General features: G+C 42.1%; 1 protein-coding gene across 1 annotated transcript; it reads right to left on the bottom strand.

Moving 5' to 3' along the window:
* Positions 1-10948: 10948 nt before the first annotated feature.
* Positions 10949-12646, bottom strand: LOC311138799 (amphoterin-induced protein 1-like; the record flags this gene model as incomplete). The annotated part of the gene is made up of 1 exon (XM_084173616.1): positions 10949-12646. The coding sequence occupies one exon, from the start codon at positions 12644-12646 to the stop codon at positions 10949-10951; it is 1698 nt and encodes a 565-aa protein (XP_084029742.1).
* Positions 12647-18986: the final 6340 nt, after the last annotated feature.

Consider the following 18986-nt stretch of genomic DNA (forward strand, 5'->3'; position numbering starts at 1 on the left):
CTTAGTTGTGGTTTGCAGTGTACAAAATATTATATTTATTTTCCAGACCCCGACCATCGGCTCTGACAAAAATCGGCCCCCGACTGAATGTAGTTTTAAATCATGTCTACTCTTTCTCCTTTTCTCCCTCACCCTCACGAGGCAACCATTCCATGTTCAACACTACAGCGTACTCCACCTTCCAGCCCACCTCAGAGACGTTCTCCATCCAATATGTATGTCACTGGTTACATGACAGGGGATGTGGGATACGACACCATAATAGTGAGAAACAGAAATATCTTTTTTTTACTTTCTTCCACATTGGTAATGTAACATTATACAACGGGTGGGTCTAATTCTGAATGCTGATTGTTTAAAACCGCATTCCAGCCGGTGTCTCTTCCACAAATTACCACCGGTTAAATCTATGACGTTAAAATGCCTATTTACTCTGTTCCATCTGACTGCGCAATCCACTGTCTCATATGACCAGCCATGCTATTTATAAACTTGATCTCCACTAGACATTATCTCACATTTCTTTTAGACTAACATTTAGTTTTCAATAGCGGAGATTTGTATAAACCTTGCTGTCTGTCACTCCGACATTTGCAACTTTGTTTCAATATTCAAATTCGAGCTCCAGATGTCCCATAGTAATGAACTTGTCGGGATGAGACAGACAGGCAGGCAGCTTTTCTCATCCATTCGAAATCATGAATCAGCACAATATGTATGTATACATACAAAGCACTATCAATAGAAAACAGGTCAAACGAAACGAAGTGCAGCTAGTTTGCTGTCTTTCCAGCTTCAGTGTTAAATGATTGTGTTAGCTGTGTTGTTGGCTAGCTCCTCTGAATAAGTGTCCTGACGAGACAACACATTTTCTACGCCAGGCAAAATCGTGCATCATTAGCTCATTGTTATGGATGTATCCAAATAAATGTCACTAGAAAACAGCTTAAACAAACGCAAATGAAGCTACTTTGTAGTCATTCTGGCTGCACTGTTTGACGTGACTGTAAATTAGCCGTAGTTGGCTAGCAAGCAAGGGATTAGAATGTTGCCAGCCAGCATGGCAATGGAACATTTAGAACGAACGACTGGGTCGCGTCCATAGATACAGAACAAAAAGACTGAACTACTGGGTCGCGTCTCTGGCAACCGAACCAGTAAAACGAACGACCAACCAGTTTGGGGAGCAACCCTAGATTTGTGTCGGGACTATATCTTGTGGAAGGATGAAATAATAAGAATAAATTAATCAAAATAACGTTTTTTATGACAATATGTAAGTCATTAATTGAATATGTTGGTAACCCTTTGAATAAATGTGATAATGCCCGATAAGCCGGTGTTTGGAGGATATATTGGCACGATTTACCCGCCCTCGACAAACACCGGCTTCTCAGGCATTATCACTTAACTACATGTACTCTCATCCACGAAACAAATACAACCACGTCACATATTATGGGTGTGTTCGTAAAAAAAATCTGCAAATGAAAGAGGATCTGGAAAGGGTAAGACTCTGAGACCGCAAAGACCTTGTGCTTGTGTGTTAGTAGTTCCTTCCATATAAGGAGTAATGGAGACTTTGTCCTAATCTAATCCCAGAGTGGACCGACTCTCAAACTAAGAGATTCTGAGTGTGATTGACACTTTAGGGTTCTATTCACCCCCTCGCTGTTGAATCACTGCTGGATTATGATATTTTACAACATCTCCAGGGCTTGACATTAACTTTTATAGCCACTTGTCCTTTTTTTTTTTCTTGTTCAAAAGCCCAAGTCACTTGTTTAAAAATAAAAAATTGATTTGCAAGGAACCACTTTACAAAATAAAATGCTATCTTTTTACCATAGAGAATCAGACAAAAATGTAGACTGCACTCTGCCTATTGGCTTCTTTTGCATATTAAACCTGTCTCAAAATACAACACTGCCTCTTTAAGGCTCTCCTGGAGAACGTTTAGTCTGAGGACTCACATGAAATTATTCTGCTGCTCTGTCGTTCGCTACATACTTTGGTCTGAGACTGCCATCATTGAAGTTGTTTGTGGTGACAATGACTAGGGGCGTTGTACAAAACAAAATCCTCAGCTATTGGATCGGCTCTAACCAATCAGAATATCAAAGCCTAATTTTCAAACCGCCGCTTTACCCACGTGTGTTCTGGCTCTGGCCCAACCCAACGGTTACTGGACCAATCAGACGGCCCCGAATGTATTCGCATTCGGTGAAGGGTCGGGATGTACTCCGATCCAGACTCATTGCGAAGAAGAAACAAACGTCCATGGGCGTGGCGTAGCGTTTGGCCTGAGCAAGGAGTCTGGGTAGCCAGGCAATTGTTTGCCACGCATGGGTTGCGTTTACACAGGCAGCCCAATTCTGATATTTGTACCACTAATTGGTCTTTTGACCATTCACATCAGATCTTTTAACATCAGATATTTTCAGAGCTGATCTGATTGGTCAAAGACCAATTGGTGAAAAAAATATCGGATTTGGGCTACCTGTGTAAAACGCAGCGTTGGTGGCCTATAAATTATTGCAACATTACAATTACAACCATTTCGTTTTTTATGTCTTTATAAAATAATTCCCTCCAGGGCTCGGAATTAAGGGTGTCTCGTCTTCCCTGGGACGATAAAAAATATGTATAAGGTTCAAAACACTCTGGGACAGTTCTGGGAGTACAGATTCAAAATCCATACAACTGCTGCACATTAAAATATTTAAAAAGCAATGAGGCTGATGCAACAGATGAGACCATTTTCTTAAAATGTTAGTTTTATTTCTTCATATTATAAGCTCAACAATACGCACATGGCTTTAGGCTACGTTGAATGTTCCAAAATGCAATTAGGGGGAAAACGCTGTTCTCAGAAGCACACCGCACGCACAAGCGGTTTCATGTGACAGAGATGAAAATATCTGCTAGAAATTAAGAAGGGAGATTCTGAGTGTTCTATTCACCCCCTCGCTGTTGAATCACTGCTGGATTATGATATTTTACAGCTCAGTTGGTAGAGCATGGCGCTTGCAACGCCAGGGTTGTGGGTTCGATTCCCACGGGGGACCAGTATGAAAATGTATGCACTCACTAACTGTAAGTCGCTCTGGATAAGAGCGTCTGCTAAATGACTAAAATGTAAAATGTAATCTCTATCTCTCTACTCCGCCTTTCTGCCTCCCTTTCTGTCTGTCTTGACTTGAGCTATTGCTAGTGAAGTGCAACATTGTATCAAATCATCACTTGGTCCTGCCTGAAGCTGTTGCTAGCGAACTTGCAACATTGTATCAACTAGCCTATTCTGGGCCCTCAGAGCAATGTTCCCTCAAATTTTTTTGGCCACTGAGCAAATTTCAGGTGATGTGCGCATACTTGAACATTGTGAAAATGATGTGCAACTTCGGGCATGCGTTTACTGTGAACACTGAGGCTGTACCCGCTTTAAGTTACAGTTTTAACAGTGGCCAAGTAGGCTACTGTGGCAATTTGATCATAATGTCGGCCTACCAGATTGGCCTACCATCAAAAACAATGGAGAAAAACGCATCCAATAACATTTTAACATGGAAATAGCTGTTCTATCATTCAGCCTACAGTAGCAGCCAATGTGTGGTGTTCAATGCCTACATTCCATGATACTTTTGGAAAAAAAACATGCAGGGCTTGACATTAACCTGTTTATCCATTTGTCCTTCAGACAAGGAGGTGACTGAAAATGTTGTATTTGATGCAAGAAACCACTTTACAAAATAACATATTATTATTCCCATACCATTATTACAGAGAATCAGACAAATTATGCTACGCTCTGCCTATTGGCTACTTCGTTTTTTCAAGACTGTCTCAAAATACAACACTTCCCCTTTCAGACATAAAAAAGCTATTTACCAGACTTGCTTTTTGTTGACTAGAAATTAGCTATAACTGGGCTAATAACTCACTAACTAGCAAAGAATATGAACAAATGTGCAAAGGTGGCTACATGCAGCTCTCACTTTGATCTCAAAAGAAGCGCATCTACTGGCAACTGCTCATACTGTAGCCTAAACACAGTCCAGTTCAAAGTGAATGGCACAGATCCATATTTGGCAATGGCTATTTGTATATAGGCCTACTGCAGCTCTGATTGGTTATGCGCACCGGTCTGTGTAGGGTATGGGCCTGAGTGGTGCCTGTCAATGCAATATAATCCTACTCCAATGCGCTCTGTTTACAAGAAAATCTCTTGCACAGTTCATTTTGCATACTAAATCTTGCATAGTTCGTTCTGTCTCAGTATATTACGTTGAAAGTGGATAATATTGCTTTGATTCGATCACAATTCCCACAGTAGAGCGAAATGTTGATAGTGTTAACTAAAGGAGAATACTGTAGAAAGTTGAGTGAAGTTCAATCTTGTGCTTCTCTGCACCCGCTCATATTTCTACACAGTTTAGAGGGAACATTGCCTCAGAGATTCCTGCAACAGTGAGCTTCTGACGTTTCCACAGGATATATGGGATAATGAGATCATGATATTTTGCTCTTTCACACTGAGGCTTCGTGATTATCAAGGCCAGGAGTGTTGGATGTTCAAATACTGAGGAACTATCATTCGCAATACTTTGTACATTTTCTTAATTTTTTCGTTGACTTGTGTGAGTGGTGTACATGGTGAGTTAAGACAATCAGACATTGCCAAATGGAGGCACCATATTTTCGCCACACCCCTCTCCCCTTCTTGATGCAACAATTAAAATTATACTCAAGACACATTATCTATACACATATTTTAGATGCTTTTCACTGACAGCCGCAACTCAATCAGCTAGATCTATTGCCACGATCACTACCCAAATCGCGGGCTTCACAAACACATTTACGATTTAAAACAATACACAGCAAAACATTTTTAAAGAAGCTAATGATCTGCTGAGGCTAAGTCATGCTCCCTGGTGTGCCACTTTCCTTTCCAAAACGCAAGAGGCTGAAACCAGAGATCTGTATATAATGATAAGATGCTCATGTCTCCGCCCTAAAAATGGGAGTCTTTGTCCCAAAAGCGGGAAGGCAGGCGACAAGCTTCGGTCTACATATTATTCCCATAGAAACGCATTGGGTTTATACTGGACAGATTTTGGCGAGAGTGAGCCTCTGCTGAAACTATTACTGGAGAAAGCATCCGACCGAGCAAAACAGTGCCCCTCTATATGTAGCCCATGTACAGTATCTGATGCTGTCTGGACATAAATAGTATGACATGCCATACTCTTTTGGTCCAGACAGGATCAGATTGTTTGTCTCGGTCAAATAAATTATCAATATTTCATTATTTTATTTGGACGGGCAAGGAGGTACGGTAGGGCAGCCAGGCCCTCTAAGGCCCGCCCATAACGCTGGCCCTGCCTGGGTCACTCATTTAAAAATCACCATAGATGTGCCAATGCTATTACTGTAATTTGTATTCCTTGTTGCAATGTATGGGAATCAACATTGTTAAGATCAGAGATAAACTTTTCCACTAGCCCTGCTGCCTTGTGTCCCCGGGCGACCGGTTCATACATAAAACATGGTAATCACGTCTGTTTCATCCTTAATAAAACACTTTTCCACCACGCTAGGGTGGCTAATGCTACTTCCTGATGTTGCGGACCATGCTCAGCCAGGGGTAAACAACAGACCCACCCGGTGTGCAACATCCGGAAGTTGGTGGTGTTAAATTGTTTTATTAAGACAGTATGCATATTTTCCGATTTTTTATATCACCCACGGGCCATTAAATCAAGTTAAGAAGGAAACTGACGCCATTGCATCCTGAATGGAGGATGTGTTATGTACGAACCGGTCGCCAAGAGTGTATCACCGGCGGGGCACATTGTCTAGATGATAGTGGACAATAGCGCCCACTAGTGGCTGTCCATGCTACTTTTCCACCTGCAGTCATACTCCCTCTCTTCAGTAGTACATTTTAGTCATTTAGCAGACGCTCTTATCCAGAGCGATTTACAGGAGCAATTGGGGTTAAGTGCCTTGCTCAAGAGCACATCGACAGATGTTTCACCTAGTCGGCTCGGGGATTAGAACCAGCGGCCTTTCGGTTACTGGCACAACGCTCTTAACCACTAAGCTACCTGCCGCCATGTTATTTGAAATGAGTCCAGACTGACACTGACAACCACGCTGGTGCCCCAAAAACAACACTAATACCATGCCTGTCTGCATCTCAAACTCTGAAAGACTCACCAGGCCCGACCATCTTTATTCCAATTCTGTTTACATCTGAAGTGAACTGCAGATAGAGGTAATAAAAAATGAACACGCTCCACTACTGTGCAATTGTTCCAATTATGCAAATAAAACAAAGTTAACCTGTATCCGATTTGTGATTTATTAAGTCTATTGTGCTGTTTTGCAAATGTGCTTGTTTGACCATTGACATAGATTCTCATTCAGATTAACCAGATTGATTATGGTCCCATTCTCAGTGTTAAGACTGCATGTTCAGCTGAGTCATTCACAATACAGCCCACTAGATGGCATGAAAACCCATAGACTCACATAGACACTATATTATCGCCAGTCATTATATTAAATCAGGAGGGGGCTTGCAGAGAAAGGATGAGTCATCCTCTTTTGATTTCAGTCTACACACACACACACAACTACATGGTAATCATTGAGTATCAGCAGGCACTGACTGGCATTCATCACGCCATCTGTGCCTGCTCTAAATACAGTCATCTTAGATTCAGGTCGTTCTTACATTTCCGCTGCAGGTCGATTGGTTCTAATGATAAACTATGCTTGAATATATACAAGATGGAAATGCATCATTATTACCACACCTCAATTTTCCTTAACTATTTGTGACAATACATATTGTACAGTATGTTGCTGCAAGGCCATATACCTAGTTGAAGTAAAAATGTGCAGTGATCTTTACATTTGTCATACGCTCTTATCCAGAGCGACTTACAGTAGTACGACAGTAGTAAATTTTCATACTGGTCCCCCATGGGATTTGAACACACAACCCTGGCGTTGCAAGCGCCATGCTCTACCAACTGAACCACATGGGACCTAAGCATTTAGCATCTGCTGACTTATATCACAAAGTTTAATCAAACTTGTCACTTCATTTCAAAATCTGGATGATTTTGCTTCTGGTGAGGGTAAATATAGTAATATGAGACACCTGGCATTACTGAATCAGGGATTAAGTCTCAAATGGCACCCTATTCCCTGACCAGAGGCAAATGGGCCCTTGTCAAAAGTAGTGCACTATATAGGGAATAGGGTGCCATTTGGGATGAACCCAGGGTCTTTGGACTTCCCGCTCCAGTCCTCTTGTATAATTAATCTAGTAGAAGTCTTCATTTACACTTTAGCAGTATTACAGCTGCAGGTTCTGGTACACACACCTTCATATTATAGAATCTAGGTGGAAATATACTTTTACTTCTGCAGATATTGACACTTAATCCATAATGACATCGAGGACAGTAATTCAGATTGGTGATAAACACAAACGCACACAAAAACACACTGTCCTTCCCTCAGTCTACCTGTAATTGAGTTACTTGTAAATGGCAAAAGGGATGTGATGGTGTGCACATACAGCCACATGACAGTGCCAAAGGTAAATGGTCCAAAAGAGGGAGAATAAAGACCCTGCATCAAACAGTCAACTGAGTTTCCACCTCTGTGATCCTGTGAGCTCTAGCGTTTCACCCCCCAGTGATCACAATACATGTAATTTGGGTAATGTACTGTAGAAACAGAAGCCAGTGGAGTGGCATGCCATTTGGCCCAGTGAAGCCTGATATTCAGGCCTGTTCACGAACACTGGACACTCACGTTACAATATCACAAGGAGGGCTGTATTAAAGCATAAATTCTAGGCGATCAGATATTGACAGTAGTGGAAAAAGTACCCTTTTGTCATACTTGAGTAAAAGTAAAGTTACCGTAATAGAAAATTACTCAAGTAAAAGTTAAAGTCACCCAGTAAAATAGTTGAGTAAAAGTATTTGGTTTAAAAGTAAATGTAATTGCTAAAATATACTTAAATATCAAAAGTAAAAGTAAATGCTATAAATCATAAGCCATTTAGCAGACGCTTTATACAAAGCGACTTACAGTCATGTGTGCATACATTTTTACGTATGGGTGGTCCAGGGGATCGAACCCACTACCCTGGCGTTACAAGCACCATGCTCTACCAATTGAGCTACAGAGGACCACAGTGGATTTAAAATATCTTATATTAAGCAAACCAGACAGCACGATTTTCTTGTTTTTTTATTTACGGATAGCCAGGGGCAGACACCCAGACATCATTTATAAATGAAGCATTTGTGTATAGGAGTAAAAAGTAGATATTTTCTTTAGGAATGTAGTGGAGTTAAAGTAATCAAAAATATAAATAGTAAAGTACAGATACTCCAAAATAACTACTTACACAGTCGCTAGTGAAAGTCTACACATCCCTTGCACAGTCTTCACATTTTGCTGCATGTTGCCCTAAGAGTTGTGCAAAGTTGGTAGAATATGATTCCAAGTTATTAACAGCTGTAATGGCTGCTAAAGGTGCTCCCACCAAGTATTAACTCTGGGGTGTTAGGATATACGCAATCAATACAACCTTTTGTATTTCTTAGTAATTTGATAAATGTTCTATAATGTGGAGCAGGTTGTATAGATCGATAGGAAAAAAATCCAATTTAATCTGTTTTTTTAAATAAAATTTTAAGGCAGCAAAATGTGAAGACTGTGCAAGGGGTGTGTAGACTTTCACTAGGCACTGTAATAAGTAATTCAAAGTATTTTTTACTTAGTTACTTTACACCACTGGATATCAACCTTTTTAAACTTCATGTATGTGTGTCTCTTGAGTGCTTCTTTCCTAGAAAAATACAGCATCATCACACTTCATGGTTTGGAAGTTTATGAGGTTGTGAATACAGTTGACAGGTACAGTGGATGAACAGGAAGATATTTGAGAGCATAGCAGAGAGATTCTGACAAAAGACTGTCATTACAGATTGTCTTTGTACTTGACCCAACAATTCATATGCAGTAAGTAGTAAGTAACACAGACGTACAGTAGGTAAACACAGAACATCACAAGAAATGGCTACCACAAAGACACATAATACTTTTACATATGGAAACAAATAACAATTACTCAGCTGATTCCCTTTGTGAGTGTTATAAGAGATTACACACCGGTTACTCTTTAAATATTTGAAGTAAATCATTGCTTGGTCAGAGATGATACATTTTCTTCAGGAGATTATAATACAGTCTTTATACAGAAGAGCCAGAGGTCCAATAGCTTCTACCAGAAATGACCATGTCAATTGTACAATGTCAGCAAATTGTTAAATGTAAGGGTTTTCAAAGCATAACAAGATTATAGGTTATGATAATATTCTCATATAACATTATCTGGCTTTAATTTACAACTCCTCTGCTAGTATGCAAAAACACATACAATATCTTGCAACATCTTTATATAATTATTTATACTGTAGAGATACATACTATTACACATCTGATTAATAGATAGCATGTGATAGTTAGATAACGTGTATACACATACATATGAAACTATATGCCCCTGAGTAGGCAGAAACATATACATGAATGGATAGCATAAGAAAGTCTTGCTTCTGAAAATGTTAGTGGCACATGTTTTGTTGTGTGTGTTCAGTAACTGCTTTACTGTGAGTTAATAAAGTGCCTTTCAGCTTATACTATAGGTTTGAGTATATGGTCATAAGAGGTGGGAGTCGGTCTTCAAAGATGTCCCTGTACAGCAGCGCAGTAAGTTCCTCCATCAAGGTACTGCAATTACAATGGCACCTGGTCTCAAATTAAGAGGCCCAGAGATACTCAGGTTGAAAATATGTTAGTCAAGGTTAGGTAATATCTAATGAAGTGTGTTAAGAAACCCCCATTGCCTACAACTGGACTGAGTGACTAAACAGAGGTTCAGCTACAAAACAAGAGCTCAAACCTCATTGAGCTCAAACCTGATTTACAGCTGGGTAACATTAGCATCTGACTGTTTGTTCACCATTTTCTCCGAGCGCACAGTGCTGGCATAATATCAATGACCTTTGTTTATATTATACCACCTACATCAGTCCTTAATCTTAGAGTTGTGTCTGTTTAGCAATACAAGAATGACAGCAGAATATATGTTGTTCCAGTGCTAGAGTTGTGTTTACATCCAATGCTCAACTGTGGCAGGGGCGCTGAGTGGGCTAGAGTTTTAGCTGTACTACTGGCTGCTATTTCTAACCGTGTTTATAAGACGATCGCCCAGTCGGCATTTGTCTGTTTGCTTAGGGACTTGAACCCATGCCCAGAAATACTCAGTGGATTGTCACGGCAACTCCCTTTGGTAGGACTGGGCCTGGCTGCTAACAAATATAATTTCTGTCCCAGGCACACTGTCCCACCAGCATTCCCCTCCTAATAGTGAGTAAGTGACAGAGACTATTCTTAGCCTGGTGATCCAGGTGTCACAGCAGCACAGATGTATTGGAGCAATGTTGTATCTATTCGAGTAAATACACTTCAATGCTGCTTCTGTTGGTTACATAAATTCAGCTACAACTTGTAACGTTTTGTGCCCCTTATCACTGGAAAGAATCAACAATATTGGTATTCTAACACAAAGAGATGAAGCATTTGATGAACACATAGATTGCTACAGAATAAGTTAGTGAGTATAAATCCTCATTTGGTTGAAAGTTCTTGTCTTATAAAAAGACAAGATAGTGTAATCCCACTACGTAAAGCTACTTACCCTATTGAATTTATGCATATGGAAAATAGATAGCCTCCTTCTGCTTCATGAGCAAGTTACAGTCCTACTGAGGCAGCTGAGTCACCCATCGTCTACCCTCCACCCAATATTTTTACGTGGAAGATACTCCAGTTGAAGCAAAACACCCTCTCACACCACAATAGGGGTGTCCGAGCACACAGAGCTCAGAGACTCTGCGACTGACTTCCTTCTCTGTTCCTGCCTCTCTCTGTCCTCCTCCCGCCACTCCTCATCCTCCTCCCCATATGGGCTCAGTCGCCCATTCTGCTCCAGCAGGCCCTTTGGGTCCAGGAAGGCGACATGCCTGTTGAAGGGAGGCTTGTCAAAGGCACCCCCTCCACCTCCGCCCCCCTCCGGACCTGTGTCCTCATGGGTGTTAGAGACGCTAAGGATGGAGGAGTGAAGGCTGTCCCCCGGGGCTCTCTTGTCCAGGCCCTGGCCCGGGCAGCAGAAGCAGCGGCAGGGTGTGAGGTAGAGGTAGATGATCACCATCACCGCACTGGCCAGACAGCCCACCAGTGTGGTATAGGCCGTCTTCATGCCCTCCTGCCCTCCAGCCTGAGTGGCGTTGTGCACTAACACAGTCACATACAGGGTCTCATTGAAGGAGTCCCCCACTGCATAGCAGGTGTAGATCCCAGAGTCCTCTAGCGTGAGGGGGCCGATCTGCAGGCTGCCGTCGCTGAGGACCCTGGAACTCTGGTCACCAGAGGACACCTGCACATTGCCGGGAAGGACCCAGCTCTTCAGCATGTCCCTCTGCCTGGTGTCACAGCCCAGTTTTATGAACTGCTCAAGATAGGCCTCCTCGTCTATGATGGACACTGCGCTGCAATTCAGATGGACCTTGTTCAGCTCCAGGGTGAGTGCCTTCTCCTTCTGCGTGCCTGGGAGGAGGCAGGTGTGGTCGTCTCTGAAATCAGTGGCGGAGCTGAGCTCCTGGCGGTGCCAGCGGGCCAGCATGCTGTACAGCTCACAGCTGCAGGGCAGCGGGTTGTTGTGGAAGTAGAGGCCATTCTTGATCCAGGCGGGCAGGACCTGGAGCTCCTGTATGGGCAGCAGTTTGACCCGGTTGGTGGACACGTCCAGCAGAGTGAGCTTCTCCAGCCGATTCCTCTCTTTGACCAGCTCCAGGGGGAAGCGTTGGATCTGGTTCTGGCTGAGGTAGAGCTTCTGCAGGCTGTTGAGGCCCGAGAAGGCGGTGCGGTCGATCTGGGAGATGTGGTTGTTGTAAAGCAGCAGCACCTCCAGGTGCTCCAGGGGCTCGAAGATGAACTCCTCCAGAATTTTCAGGCCGTTTGAGGACAGGTCCAGGTAGAGCAACCGCGTGACGTATAGGAAGGCCTCGGAGGAGAGGAAGGTGAGGCCGTTGTGGCTGAGCAGGAGGGTGTGTAGCTTGCTGAGCTTGACCGGGGTCCATTCAGCTTTCAGTTTACTGATTTGGTTGAAGCTGAGGTCCAGCACAGCAGTGTAGCGAGGCAAAGCCATGGGGATGCCGGTCAGGTTCATCTTGGAGCAGCTGACGATGTTGCTAGCACACAAACAGGTTTTGTGGCAGGTGACAGGTTTTGAGCTGGTTGTTGCTCCTGGACGCAGTACGAGACTCAGGACCAGAAGGGCAAAGAGCCCTTTAATAGACACTCCTGCTACAGCACAGTGGGAACCAGAGAGTTGCCCACACACCATGTCAGGTGCAGGCATGGTAGAGGATGTTGAATGTATTTTTAGATAGGGAATCTTAGTCTTCACAATGCAGAATTTAGGCTGTATATGACATACATCCTCAATCGGCCATGTGCTGAAAGAAAATATTGTAATTTTATTCATCACATCTTTTATGGGAGGTCAGCAGCACATTGCTTACCTTTACTTTGATATTTGTAGAGTGTCCCCTGGCTAAAATTATGCCAACACCGAGCAATAACATAAACAACCACATGACAATCATAGTGAGTTGTCAAGCATAGTAAATGCACTACAAAACAGTAATAGATTAGCAGAATATTTCATCTTCCACGCACTTTACCCATGCGCACTTGGTACACTTACCGGGGTGCATTGCACCACAGGACCTCTACAAGTTCCCGTCATGAGTTGAACTTCATGCGTCTCAGAACAGATCTCTCATATCTACGCTTGTTTCATTCACTAACTCATGGTCGACATTGAAAACACTGCCTACATTATTACATCCTACATCTCTAGCCACATTAGCCACAACAAGCACTGCCAATATCCTATTGCTAAAGAGGAGAGTAGGCTATCTATTATTTATAAAGGCAAAACAACTTAAATACTTTTTTATTAGCTGATGCCATGCAACATAGTTTTATTTTTCAAAACCTATTGAAACGTTCTCAACATCCAGGAGACCTCTGCGTAAAATAAATTATCCACAAGCATTATTTTACCTTCCGCTCCCTATCAAGGCGTAAACTGAAGAAGATCAAAGGCGATATTAAGAAATGTCGCAGGTTGAACAGCAAATGGATCCAGGACGTCGATGCAAAATAGTAGCCTACCAATTGGCTATACTTCATATAATAAGCAAATGCAATTCGAAGTGATTCTTTAAGAGCGGAGTCGACCACAGCCCATGATGTCAAGCCTTCTATGCCGTATCTGAGAGAGCGAAGCAGCAGCCTGCTGCCCGACGAAGAGTCTTCTGATTGATTACTGGGAGGGCGCTCACGAGATGCACTATTACAAACACAGCACGGACCACGGGTCAAGTCCGTTAGTTTCCACTCCAGTAGCTCAATGCAAAATTTGTACGGATTATTATCATGGAAGGTACAATAAACCGATTAAATACAGATTAGGCTAAAGGGGTATTAAGGGATATTTATTTTAGTAGGTTATTTAATTCCCTTCAGACTGTAGGTCTAATAACAGGTACAAACTTTACACCGGTGTATATAAATGTGGCCCCATTGTACTATACCAGTCAGTCTATTTAGGTTTCTTAATTTCGAAAATAGGTCATACAATATGATGAGAAAAAAGGGAATGTCATCTGAATCAGAATGATAATCTGAGCTACCCTATAGGCCAGGGATGGGCAACTGCATGCATTGCTTCATTTGTAAATTGGGAGGTGCCGGAACAAAAAGTGAGACGAGAGGGGGCTGACCTGGGGGACTCTGAGGTACCGGAACGCATGAAAAAAACATAAAAACATTTATAATAAAGCATTGCATGCATATCATTGCTTTTGCGTGCTGGCCTTTAATAAACGCATTAAATGCAATTCTACATAATTTTAGATGACTGGAGACTTTAGCAGAATCTTTTTTAATACCTCACAAATTGAGAATCTGAGATCAATAAAAACGACCTTGTCTTGAATCCATCAATAGCCTAGGCCTAGGTGTGTGGAGACACACATATTGTACATTATGAGGAGTAAATATAGTCCTAAAAAAGCTTTCCAGTTTCACTGACTCACCCAAGGATGCGCAGCTCACTCACCCGCGATGGCGGATGCGCTCGTGCCAAAAGCCTATCTCTCTCTTGTTTTACTTTGTAAAACCATGCTGTTTGCTCAGTAGGCCTAGTTGAAAGTTGATCGCATATTTGGTAGGCTACACACAGATTAGTCTTCTCTTTTCAGCAGAATCCATTTGCTTTCAAACCTGTGTTTTCCCGCGATGTTTGCCTATTTGAAATATTGCAAAAGGCCTGTTTTGGCTGCATGCTTTTCACTGACAGATTTGCCGGGCGTTCCAGACTGTAGGCATGCCTTGTGATTGGGCTACACACAATCTGCAGCTAAGCTATTTAAAAAATAAAATAGACTATTGATCTGTGGCTAAATTATAGACCTACTCCTGGTGTAGTATTCTAAATTATTTAATTTCTTTCTCAACAGACAGCAGTAATTCTCTAACCTTGGCAAATATATTTCAATTTATCAGGGGTTTATCCAGCACCCTTCCCAGGGCTACATTCAGAAAAAAAGGTTCCAAAAGGTTTCTTTGGCTGTCCCCATAAGAGAACCCTTTTGGTTCCAGGTAGAACCCTCTTTGGTTCCAGGTATAACTCTTTTGGGTTCCGTGTAGAACCCTCTGTGGAAAGGGTTCTACCGGGAACCAAAAGGGGTTCTCCAATGGGGACAGCAGAATAACCCTTTTTGGTTCTAGCTAGCATCCTTTGTGTGTATGATTCTAAAGGAAATAAATGATGAAGTGCAACGCTGGAGAGATGAGAATTGCAGGAGCATGTCTATCAAAGCAGAGAGAGGGAGAGAGATCATAGAAAGTTAATCTCATTCTAGTTCTGTGAGAGATGAGGCACGCTTCTCTCTCTCACCACAGCAATGGCCACGCATTGGTCTATATCAGTGGCGGTCAGTGCTGTTTATGATGAGGGAGGATTCTTTATATTTTTTTATGAGCATGGCCTTATTTCTATTACAGCATGTTGGATGACTGTCATTCATATTCCATTCACCCAGTTCAATGTAACATCGATAGGTTTAGGCTACTACATGATACTCAAATTTTTTTGCTACAACCTAGCCTATGAATGAAAGTTTACAATGTAGGTGCACACAGGTCGAGATAAACTTTTGAGATGACAGACTGTGACACATGGACAGACAGTGACACATTCAATACCGCCTTGCACACTCTTGCCTGCATCTAGCTTATCTAGGGTGTAATAATTTGTCCAACAGTTGCAGACGAGAGTTTCTATTGGCCAAATTCAGGTATTTTTATCCCTGTTTTGTTTGCTTATATTTAAGAAACCTTTTTCAACAGAATCGACAGAATGAATACACCCCTGATCACGCATAAACACAGTTCACTTTCATACATAGCAGCCACGTTGTATTCATTCTAGCCTCTATGCACTCTCCTCCTCTCACCTTTTCACTTCGTTTGTGGACTTCAATGAACAACACATCAGCTGTTGTCCCCATATTAGCTAAAGTAACATCCTAGTCAACATAGCTAATAGAACTAATGCATTAGTAAACCTGCTACAATCATGCAGTAATGTTACAGTGTATAGTCAGTAAGCAGTTAGACCGGCGGGCCCTTGTGGCAATAAATTAATAAAACCAAAAGCTTACCTTGACTTGGAAGAGTTCCAGTGTTGTGTTGGATAGTCATAGCCAGCTAGATAACATAGCATCCCTCTGTCTGAGCCTGGTGTTTGAGTAACTAAACTAGCCAGCTGCATTTGCTAGCTAAGTAAGTGAAACTGAAAGTGAAAAAAAATGACAATCTCTCTCTCTTGCTTCTCCTTCATTTTTGAATAAATTAATTTGTTGAAAACTGTTCAACTGTTGTCTTTCTCTCTCTTTGAGTCAACTACTCACCACATTTTATGCACTGCAGTGCTAGCTAGCTGTAACTTATGCTTTCAGTACTAGATTCATTCTCTGATCCTTTAATTGGGTGGACAACATGTCAGTTCATGCTGCAAGAGCTCTGATAGGTTGGAGGACGTACATAATTACTATGGAAGTCTATGGAAGGGGGTGCGAACCAAGAGCCTCCTAGGTTTTGTATTGAAGTCAATGTACCAAGAGGAGGATGTAAACTAGCTGTCCTCCGGCTACACCATGGTGCTACCCTACAGAGTGCTGTTGAGGCTACTGTAGATCTTAATTGCAAAACAGTGTGTTTTAATCAATTATTTGGTGACGTGAATATATTTAGTATAGTTTTATATAAAAGGATAACTTTTTCAATGATTTACCATTTTTATTTGTATGTAATTCACTGAGGAGCATGGTCCTCCCCTTCCTCCCCTGAGGAGCCTCCACTGGTCTATACAGGCTACAATGTTGCGCAAACCATAAACCCAGGCCGGCCCAACACAAATCAATTCTTAGAATATCAGGCACGTTTTCACATTATGTTTTTTAGGGGGCAGGAGAATTACAGAGAAGGCAACTTGAATTAACTCTGATTGATTTTATTATACTTTTTACATTGCAAACAGTGACAATTATTTTTCATAGCAAGAGAGGTACTGATCCTGGCAAATGGGTTCCGGAACAAAACAGTCCAAAATTGAGAAGTGCCGGATCCTGTTTTTGCAGGATCCGGCTCAAATAAAGCACTGGCTGCATGTACGCCCCTTTTTAAGGCCATCGGATCAATAAAATAATTAAAAATAATTAGAAACTCAGTCTGGGTCTCAACTTACTGTTGCAAGTTAGAATAGTAGAATAAGGTGCAATTTCGAAATTTGGTTGTGCATCAGCAGTTTTTCTCTTGGTATGTCAGTCACTGATAGTCACTCAACTATCCCATGTCAGCTAACATTTTTAAGATTGGTAAATTAGTCTAGCGGCCAGCTACAGTGGGGAAAAAAAGAATTTAGTCAGCCACCAATTGTGCAAGTTCTCCCACTTAAAAAGATGAGATAGGCCTGTAATTTTCATCATAGGTACATGTCAACTATGACAGACAAAATGAGAAAAGAAAATCCAGAAAATCACATTGTAGGATTTTTAATGAATTTATTTGCAAATTATGGTGGAAAATAAGTATTTGGTCAATAACAAAAGTTTCTCAATACTTTGAGACATACTTGAGACAGGTCAAACGTTTTCTGTAAGTCTTCACAAGGTTTTCACACACTGTTGCTGGTATTTTGGCCCATTCCTCCATGCAGATCTCCTCTAGAGCAGTGATGTTTTGGGTCTGTCGCTGGGCAACACAGACTTTCAACTCCCTCCAAAGATTTTCTATGGGGTTGAGATCTGGAGACTGGCTAGGCCACTCCAGGACCTTGAAATGCTTCTTACGAAGCCACTCCTTCGTTGCCCGGGCGGTGTGTTTGGGATCATTGTCATGCTGAAAGACCCAGCCACGTTTCATCTTCAATGCCCTTGCTGATGGAAGGAGGTTTTCACTCAAAATCTCACGATACATGGCCCCATTCATTCTTTCCTTTACACGGATCAGTCGTCCTGGTCCCTTTGCAGAAAAACATCCCCAAAGCATGATGTTTCCACCCCCATGCTTCACAGTAGGTATGGTGTTCTTTGGATGCAACTCAGCATTCTTTGTCCTCCAAACACGACGAGTTGAGTTTTTACCAAAAAGTTATATTTTGGTTTCATCTGACCATATGACATTCTCCCAATCCTCTTCTGGATCATCCAAATGCACTCTAGCAAACTTCAGACGGGCCTGGACATGTACTGGCTTAAGCAGGGGGACATGTCTGGCACTGCAGGATTTGAGTCCCTGGCGGCGTAGTGTGTTACTGATGGTAGGCTTTGTTACTTTGGTCCCAGCTCTCTGCAGGTCATTCACTAGGTCCCCCCGTGTGGTTCTGGGATTTTTGCTCACCGTTCTTGTGATCATTTTGACCCCACGGGGTGAGATCTTGCGTGGAGCCCCAGATCGAGGGAGATTATCAGTGGTATTGTATGTCTTCCATTTCCTAATAATTGCTAATTGCGCCTCTCTTATCTTTTTAAGTGGGAGAACTTGCACAATTGGTGGCTGACTAAATACTTTTTTCCGCCACTGTATTTAAACTTAGTAATCATAGTCGAATTACCGGCTGGGGGGCCCCCATTGATTTATGCCGTCAGTCTCACTTCAGATATCATATTAAAAACTGCAGACATTTACCGGCTGGGGAGGGGTTGTATGCACATGTGGGTACAGATGAGTTCAGACTTTTTTGTGGCCCCCACTCCCATCAAAGTTCATATTTCATATTTTCTCCCTCCTTTTGCTGTATGGATGTGAGAATCTTATATTTCAATAAATGGATGTCATTATAGTGTTGTTCTATTGCTAACAGTGGAGGCTTCTGAGTTCAACCTTGTTAGATGAGTTGTCCTCATTAAAACTGAGGAAGAGCGTTAGTAAGAGGATTGTGCTGCTCAGTTCAAAGCCTGAAGGATAATTACTGTCATATCTGTCCTCAGACCAGTGCTAATTTGATTATCAAACTGGGCTTTTTCACATTCTGTGCAGTTCCTAGCCAAAATGGGTCCTTGGAGGAGGTTTATCTCCATTGTGCAGTGGAGGACATGCCCGTTTGTCCTCCTAAGTGAAGAACACCTCAAACAGAGTCACATGTGCGTCCATTGCCTTTGAGATGAGACCTCCTCAGTGGTTAATCCCCCTGAGCTCTCTCTGTCTGTATAGGAGCTGGCAAAGAGCAGGGTTTTCACTATCATGATCCA

This window comes from Coregonus lavaretus, assembly GCF_964263955.1.
Source record: "Coregonus lavaretus genome assembly, chromosome: 12".
Lineage (NCBI taxonomy): Eukaryota > Metazoa > Chordata > Actinopteri > Salmoniformes > Salmonidae > Coregonus > Coregonus lavaretus.